Raw genomic sequence first — 9,493 nt, forward strand, 5'->3', positions numbered from 1 at the left:
ATATATATATAGTCATCCCAACTTAGTAAGTTTCTCTTAAAATAAGAAGCAAAATTGTGGGCTGACATCAGTAAACACAGGAAGAGATGACCTGGCTCCTGTCTCAATTCTGCTGGGAATTTGCCCTTGGCCAGCTTTCTGTCACTACCACAAACACCAACACTTACAAAGAGAAAATGTTTACTTTGACTGAAAGTTTTGGAGGCTCCCATGGTTCATTGGCCCCACTGAGGTGATATGACACATTGTCAGGAACACATGGCACAGCAGAACCACTCACTTTGGGGTGATTAATCTTCACAGCAACTTGATTGGCTTGCCATACCCACAGGAGTTTAGGAAAGCACTTTTGGAGTGCGTCTGGGTAAGTCATGTGGGCGAGACATTAGAAACTTTATCTGATCCTTTATCTGGTCCCTGATCACTTCCTCTTGGGCTCTTCTGCTCTCTGCTTCTCCAGTGCCAGGGTTTTAGCAGCTTCTCCCTCCACCACGCCCTTCTACCTTGATGTTTCTGCCATGGAGCCAGTCAAACATGTTTGAAACCTGTGAAAAGAGGAGCCAAAATAAACCAGCTCCTCCTTTAAACTGTGGGTATCAGATATTTTGTCCCAGTGATGAAAACCTGACTAATACACATCTCATGACCAGGAAGGGAAAGCAGGAAAGAGGAACAGACCAAGGTCTCCCAATTCCTTCTGACATCACTTTGATGATCTAAAACCTCTCACCACATTCTGCCTCCTAGAGTTTCCATCACTTCCAGTGTGGGAACAAAGACTTTGACGCATGAGCTGATAGGAACTTTCCAGATCCAAACTACAACACTTGCATTGTACAAGTCCAGCCTATGAAACAGGTGGAGAGTACACACTGAAACTCAGAAGACCCACACAATCATGTAGTTACTCAGTAAAAGAATGAAATTTGCTGAACTTCATAAGGGGAGAGAAGACTGCCAATTTCTCTATCACATATAGTCAGATTCACATGGAAATGATACAGTTTCAGAGCTCAGAATTACCTGATTTTTCTTTTCTAAGTTGTCTCCTGAGAATGGTTATTACAATCTAAAAACAAAAATGATTTTAGAGTTAGAGAAGTCATGTCGGTAGCTGTCACAGAGAAAGTACCTACTCCATTTTAGACATTAAGGGCTAGATATTAGTACTTAATATAATTCGTAGTCCCCATGAAAACTAGATGGTTTATTTTGTTTTGTTTTGTACTAAAGACTGAACCCAGGACCTCTGCACTGAGCTACATCCTAGTCCTTTAAAAAAAATTCTTTTTAAGACTATATCTAGGTAAGTCACCGAATTGCCTGTGTTGGGCTCAAATTTGAGATTCTCCTGCTTTAGTCTCCCTAGGTGCTAGAATTATAGACAAGGTATTGCTATTATTAAGTTTAGTATATAAGGAAACAAAGGCTCAGAAAGAGTAAGTGTTAATGTGGTGATATTAATAAACAAAGAGACTGGGGTTTTAACTCCAGTAGCCTGTTTTCAGATCTTGCGTTGTATCTGTAAACCAGTGTTACTGGAGGGCAGAACAGAATTTTCCAGTAAGAGGGAGGAGAGAGTAATGATTAACTATGTGGTCTTATACTTTCCCCAAGATGTGCAATGAAATAAAACACTACCCCTTGGATTAGATGAGTTGCCTAAAATGAATCTCCAGGAAGTATGGCCTTTCCCAACTTTTATTTGTTATGTAGTCTAGGAATGTTCCCTTGCCCTACTGGCTCCATTTCACAGTTTGGGTGTGAGTGGTGTAAGCTCAGAAACAGGTATCATATTATCCCAGAACTTGACCTGCACTTTCTTTTTAGTGTCTAAGGATAGAAATAAGGCTTTGCTATTGAAATCAAGTTGCATCTCACCCACCTCATCTAGACTGTCACCCAAAGCCAGATAATCTAAAAATATTCATAATGTTTGCACACTTCCATTCTTATTTTTAAGGGAAGGGACTTCCTCTTAGGCAGTTAACACTGCCTTTATTCAGGCCAGCTGTACACACTTGTAACCATTGATACCCACACCCCAAATCCCTGAGATATCACCCAAGAGGTTTACTCTATTCAACAAGCAAGGCAACATTGAGGAATCAAAAGAGGAGACAACATAAAGAGTATGTAGTTTCCATCTCTGACTTAGCCACTTAGAGGCTGGGTAGCCATAGATAAATCACTTTACTACCCTGACCACCACTTCCTTCCTTGTAAATTTGAAAAATATGGGAAACAAAATTGTTCTAGATCTTAATGCCAGGTACTTTTTTTTTTTTTTTTTTTTTTTTTTTTTTTGTTACGGGGGATCGAACTTGGGTCCTTGCACTTGCAAGACAGGCCACCGAACCGCTGAGCTAAATCCCTGGCCCAATGCCAGGTACTTTTAACTACACATATATCTTTATATTTCTTAATCAACCTTAGAGATCCTAGGGAGGAATGCCTCACTGTAGCATGTAAAAAAATGGTACAGTAAAAAGCAAATTTCACTAGAAAGAAGAAAATGGGATGTGTGTGTGTGTGTGTGTGTGTGTGTGTGTGGTATGATCTAAGGTATCTTTTTAGATGCCAGGGCTGGACAGTTAATAAATAGCTATAAAAGTTGGATTTGCATTATTGTCCTATCTAGTCAAATGTAGTCACAGCATTTGAGAATTAAGTGACTGACAGAAATGACTGTTTCTCCAGGATAGAAAATTTGGCTTTGTTTCTTTTTGTTGCTATTTTTATATCTAGTACCTTTTAGTTTTTTATTAGTACATTTGCATTACGTAACAATTACATTCCTTGTGTGGACTTGGTACATGTGCAGAAGACATCTCAGTTCTTTTTTTGTCCCCTTTTCGCCCTCCTTCTTCCACCTTAGTTTGAAATATCATTTAGCACAGCATGCACTATAACCAAAGAGGAAAATGATAAAATTGTGTTTGAAAGGGTTTTGTAAAACCCAGGGGAAAAGGCAATGAGATTGGATGTGTGGAGGCAAGGTGAACATTATGAAATTTTACAAGAAAATAAACTGTATGTGATCCTGCACACAGTTTCAGGTGATGAGCAGACATATGGTATCTAGAAAATACCAAGGATCTAATTATTAGATACCTGATGAATCCGAGATCCTCTCAACTCCTGCTGAAGCATATGGGTATAATATCCCATAGGCTGAGAATTTCCAATGACAAAATTTCAACTGCTATTGCCCACCGTCACTCAGACCACAGGTTTCAAGTTGCCCTTCTCTGTGTATTAAATCATTTGGCAAATGTAAGTATAAATTGTCTTTCCTGCATAAAAACTGGGATAAACTTCATCAGGTTATTAAAAAGATTTTCAGAAAAGTAACAGGTCAGGAGCACTTTATGAGTTTTAAATTTCTATACAATGTATTGGATTACAAATATTCTATGGTCACACTGGACTTACTGAGCCAGAGCTTCAGAGGGTGGGGTCTAGGAGGTAAAATGAGCAGACATCTCTGATGCAGCTGATGAGTCCCTGACAAAAGTGCACTTATACATACATGACTCATTATTATATAATCCCCTGCAAAGATTTCAGTTTCGAATTTTTTTTTCTTTTTATTGAGTCTATTAGTACAATCTAGGTATACAGTACAGTTACATTCATTATGGGATCCTGTACCTTCACGACAGGTCTCGGTTCTCATTTTCTCCCCTTGTCCCTGCCCTCCCTTCATCCCTTTCTCCCCTTCCCATTTACAAACACTTTATTTCAATTTTTTCTTTTTCTCATATTTTTTTCTTTCCCCTTGTTCCCTTTTTCCCTACCCTTCCCACTTTCCCTACACCTTTAGCCCTTTTCTTCCTATTTCACATTATTAATTATCCCATTAGGATCTTGTGTGCTATTATAGTTTTTCACACCAGAGAGACTATTCGGTATTTACACATGTTCAGTTTAGAATTTAGAACTAGAAAGAACAAAATGCCTCCCATAAGTTCTGCTTTCTCTTTTCTAATCATAAGATCTATGTGATTTAAACTGTTTTCTGTCTCCCATCTATTCAGAAATTCACAGAGAAACTGATACCTTACTATATATGTGCAGTTTCCTGCCATCCTTGTTTCTGGTTCTTCCCTTATATGCCTTGATTTTTTTTTAATTATTTACTTATTTCCTCAAATATGTACCATAGTTAATTCACGATGAATCCTCACACATTTTAAAATGCAAAAGGACAGCCAGGGATTTAGCTCAGCAGTTCAGTGGCCTGCCTTGCAAGCGCAAGGACCCGAGTTCAATCCCAGGTACCAAAAACAAAAAAACAAAATAAAATGCAAAAGGACAAATATTGTGAAAAAAAAGTATGGGAAGGCCTTCATTAGCTTCTTGAGTCTTAAGCCTTCTGTGTATGATAATTGTTTTCCTGCATCTGGCTCCTGTCTTTGAGGACACACCTATCTGGCTCCTGGATGATGCATGGACAGCTAGACCCTGCTTTTCCAGTTCACATGTTTCCAGCTTTACAAGTTGTCCAGGACTGAGCCCTTGAGATAGTTCCCAGCAAGCTGTGAGGACTCGTGCCCTGAATTTACCCAAATTTGCTTTGCTTCTAAAAAGACAGAATAAATAAGTTCTTTTTTGAGGTCACAGAGATTTTTGTTGGTAGCAGTAATTTTTTCCTGGGATGTTTAAATTTTTTAGTGATATAAAAATATTATATGTATTATATATAATATATTAAATAATTACATAAAATATAAAATAATGCTATATATATGTAATAATAACATATATTATCTGTATACAAATAAAATTAGCTAGGTTAACCAAAGAATGTTTTAAAATAAGAAAACTAAAATACAAGTAACAGTAATAAGTTCAGTTAAAGAGCCAGTAGAGGACAGAAAGACAGTCTGAATGTCCGTCTGAAGAGTAAGCTCTGAACTCCTACAATCATCACATTTCAAAGCTTTACACATCTTTTTTAGAAAGTTGTTCAAAAAGTATCTGAGCCCACATTCTTGTGACACTAAAGTAAAAGCTGATCTTTTTTTCACTAATAACGTTATTGCTATTCCACATGATCATTTTTATTCTCAGAGAATAGAAGAGTATGGGCAATGGAGAATGAAACCTTGCAAAATTTGGTGCCCCTTTCAAACTACCAACTCATGACACAAGGAGGGTCCTGGCAATTCATTGTCATGGCTCCTGTTCACTTGGCAGAAAAATTCTCCCAGAATTATTTAATGTTTACAGTAAGACAATACTAAAGTCAGAGAGCAAGGTCACCATGAAGGCAACACTCTAGTCTAGAACGTGTCTATGTATTTATGTACTGAGTTATCAAGAGCTGTCTTAGATCTTGTCCTTCCCAAGTACTTTGACTTTAAAAGCAACTCCATTGTATTTCCAAGAAATTCTTTGTTAGACTGTCTTCCTGTTTTTCCTTAGCCACTATGGATTTGTGTGCACACATAGAACTTTTAGTAATAAGACTGGATAAGCCAAGAGTGAATACCTACTAAATATTGAAAAGTGCATTTTGCATTCTACAATGCATTCTCTGCATTTTTTAGAGATTGGGTAATTTCCAATATTACATCCGTCTTAACTAAATTACCTACAATTTCTGCCTTATTTAGCATAGACTATTTCTCTCCACCAAATGTGGGCCCAAGTTTCTTCTCAGATTGTGAGTTGCTAATCTGGGCCTGGATTATACATTCACTATACCTACATTAATCAATGAAACACACATGAATGAGAAACATACTTTATAAGAGCTTCCCTGCCTTTAACTTTACTTGTGGTACATTTTTAAATCATCTTTTCCTGGTGAGTGTGGAGGGGGGGAGTGGAAATCAGGAGATAAATGAGAACTGGATTTTGGTGTACTGCTAAGAGGTTCCTATGATAATTTAAGTTAGTTGTATTATAACTTTGTTGATTGGTTGATTATATTGTGTTTTCTCTTTAAAACTAAATAGATATTCACATTATTCATGGCTAAATTAAAATACCTGAAATTTTAAAATATCTAAAATAAAATGAATAAATCACACAGTGAATGACTAAATACTGAAGTGGTTCTAGCTTGGCTTATTGATGGTAATGTGCTATGGACAGTGAACCAAACAGGAAAAAGGTATAGTTATCTGGAGTGGCTGAGACTGGCACACACACAGAGAAAGAAATATTGATGAGATTAGACATGTAAGCAAAGGCCAGAACACAAAGGCCATTCCAGGAGCTGGAAATGTATTCTGTTATTACGAGAATTATGCATCAGAAAGATAACTCTGGCATTTTTGTAGGTGATAGAATGTAAGGATAGACTGAGGGGAGGGAGAGAGTTCATAATTCCTTTTTCCAAAGATTAGGTAGTAAAGGGCTACTTTGGTGAGAGTTGATGAAAGTTATTGAATGGCCTTAAATTATTGAATGTACCTTAAGGTAACTACAAACTTCTTAGAAACTAGCATGTCAGTGATATAGACTCCAACCCAGGGAAGAAAGTAAGACCCTAGTCTTGTCAGACAATGCATTGAATTTTGGGCCGGGGATTTAGTTCAGTGGTTCCGCTGCCTGCCTCACAAGCACACAGACCTGAGTTCGATCCCCAATACCAAAAAAAAAAAACATTGAATTTGTTTTCACTTCTTAAGTTTAACCATTCCTTTAAAACTAGACTAGGAGGGCGAAGATTCTGGAAGCACTGTCAGAGAAAGAATAGTTGAAAACTGGAAAAGTTTAACTTAGAGATAGAAGAAATGATAGTGTCTTATGTAAAATGCTAGGTTACTTTTGTAACAACAGGCTCTCTAGTCTGTGATCCAAGAGGAAACGTGTCTAGGAGGTCCTTGGAAATGAAGTCAAGCTGAAAATCTATTCATTGCTTTATTCATTCTTTTCAGGGAACTCTCTCCTCATTAGGACGTGAGGTCTGCGTCTGAGCAGAATGAGTTTCAGCCTGAGAGGAAGCATCACTCAACTTCCATCATCACCTTCATTCTGTCTTCAGCCTGATGTCACACCAAGTGTGACAGCGCTTCCTAGAAAAACAGAAGGACAAAAGCAAAAGTAAGAGCAGCTTAGATGTAATTTAAAATGTTTTAATATATTCACATTTATTATTTTACGTAGCCACCATTTTGCTGACATGGAAACAAACTCAAAGTGATTAAGTCTCATCCGGAATCACAAGGCTGGTAATTGCAGAATATGGGTCTCTGTTTTTCCATAATGCCTTCTGTGCCTGTAGAAACTGCATTTCCACGGGACTCCCGAGAACCTGAATATTTCACTAACATACTCAGTGAAAGAGACACGCACATTTTCAAGTGAGACCATGTCAGCACGGGCCTTCAGGGTGACAAAGCCCTCCCCCTTGGAAAATCAGCCCCGCAAGCCATAGTTACCAGCAGTTTCTTCACAGCTTCTGAAGCTTCTGGCCCCAGCTCATCTACACATTTCCTTAGGCCTTCCACAAGATGTTCAACAGAAATGCCCAGAGTTTGCAGAAGGCGCTTTAATGGGTCCAGTAAGGAAAGAACATCCAGAGGCAAAGGCAACACTTTGTTAACAGGAAGGGGCAAACTGTTGATGAGGAAGGCAGTAGCTACAGACAAAAGAGAGACCAAGTGAGACAGGCACACCTAACTCAGTTTTCACTCCACGTACCCACCGCTCCATCCCTGAGCTACTTAGCCTGATTCCCATGAAAATCTTTGCCTACGGGCCTTTGTACTTGCTCCTTGTCTCACTAGAACTCTTTCCTGCATAGCTACTACTTTTATTTTTATCACCTTCATTTATTCATTAGAATTTAGGTTCTGAGAGAACAAGGAATTAATATTTTCTTCCCCACTCTACTCCATGCTTACTGATCCTGGCATGCAACAAGAATTCAGTAGATACTAGTGGTTGAATGAACAGGTGAGTATTTTGTATGTGGCTGTGCCCAGAGCTCACAGCTTTCAGGCAAAAGCAAAAGAGCCCTAATAAATCTCTATTCAGGGATAAGAATGAATCAAATCATGATCCAAAAACTGCTCCCTACCAATTGATTTTAATGCTGCAACTTAATCAAACATCAACGCTATGCCATTTGATACAGATATATAGACAAAAGAGACAAGGGTGCTTTATTCACAAGCTTAACATTGTCCGGTGGACAATATGAATCCTATGCCAAACTGCAGTGTATAGTATGATAACCTTAGAAACAAAGCTCTGTTAGAGGCACAAAGGAAGGGATGACTAACACACTGTGGGAGAGTGCTACAAGAATATTCCCAGAAGTGTTAGAGAGAACTTTGAGGCAGAAATGAGGATCACAAGGTAAAGAAGAGAGGCAGTATTTCAGGAACAACATCAACAAAAGACGTTAAGATGGCAATACATACGTACAATAGTGTGCCTTCTGCCCAGAGAGGCAGGCCGGAATGCAGAATTCCAGTGGGCTGTAACCAGGAGGTGGAAGATAAAGTGGGTGGAGCTAAATCAGATTTTTAGAAGGCTTGGATGCCATACCAATGACAATGGAAAACTTTCTCCCTGAGGACAGTTGGGAACTACCAGAGATTTTAAATGGACAACTGCATTTTACAAACGGTTTTAGAAAGCTAACTGTTGCATAGAAGATGGATGGGAAGGAAAAGGAAAAACTAGAAAAAATGCGTATGATGTATATTTGTACAGAAACTGAGTGAATATATAAATGTACACATACCTATCAGCATACAAACAAGAGCATGTATCCTTCCGCTGCTGAGACCTGCCATGATTAATTTTCCTTTGGAAATGTTTTTATTTCCTCATTGAACTTATAAAAATGGAGCCTCTGAATATCTCATACCTTTATCTTCTCATGTACTTTCCTTTCAAAATTCTCCCTTAATAGGGAAATACTCATTTCCCTCGACCTTCCTTTACCTTGTCACCTTTACTTGTAAGCATTCATCCTTGAACACTAGAGAACAACAGAATATTCAAAACTAATGAATTCAAAAATTCCTCCAAAACTCCAATAAAAATCACCACCCCACGTGGCCTGTGTAAGTGCAGGCAGCACCTGGTGTCATGATGAATCTTCATTCTTATTACAATAGACATTGTGGTGAATGTCCTCTCTGTCTATGTTTATATGTTTCTGGGGGAAGATCTTCAAAGCCTTCTATTCTTTCAGTGAGCCCGGCTGTCATGAAGCATTTTTCTGTTGCATCCAAATGTTTCTTCCCAGAACTTAACAATGATTTCTTCTAAAGAGAATGGCTCAGTTCCCATTCTCCTCCAAGAAGCCAGTTTCTACATCCTTACTTGGAAATTAAACTCTTCACCCCTTTGTACAGCCACAGAGCTCTCTATCTATGGATCTCATGTGCTTTTAAACTACTGCAATATTTCAGTAGCTTTTGTAGAAGTCATATCTCTTAGCAGAATGTCAGCCACCCTGAGAATAATCTTGAATTCTGCATGCTTACAATACTTTTTTTTTTTTTTTTTTTTTTTTTTT

The 9,493-nt window shown here is 38.2% G+C and overlaps 1 protein-coding gene across 1 annotated transcript in view; it reads right to left on the minus strand.

The window, feature by feature from the left end:
* Positions 1-127: 127 nt before the first annotated feature.
* Scgb3a2 (secretoglobin family 3A member 2) overlaps positions 128-9,493 on the minus strand; it is a 10,112-nt gene continuing 746 nt past the window's right edge. The window contains exons 2-5 of the mRNA XM_010627082.2: positions 7,398-7,597; positions 6,782-7,031; positions 1,024-1,069; positions 128-545 (exon numbers count right to left, since the gene is read on the minus strand). Coding sequence (XP_010625384.1) covers positions 7,008-7,031; positions 7,398-7,597 — 224 coding nt within the window. The 3' untranslated portion in view covers positions 128-545; positions 1,024-1,069; positions 6,782-7,007. The remainder of the gene's footprint in view (positions 546-1,023; positions 1,070-6,781; positions 7,032-7,397; positions 7,598-9,493) is intronic.

This window comes from Fukomys damarensis, unplaced genomic scaffold (assembly GCF_012274545.1).
Source record: "Fukomys damarensis isolate Sample0158 unplaced genomic scaffold, DMR_v1.0_HiC HiC_scaffold_3, whole genome shotgun sequence".
NCBI classification, from domain to species: Eukaryota; Metazoa; Chordata; class Mammalia; order Rodentia; family Bathyergidae; genus Fukomys; species Fukomys damarensis.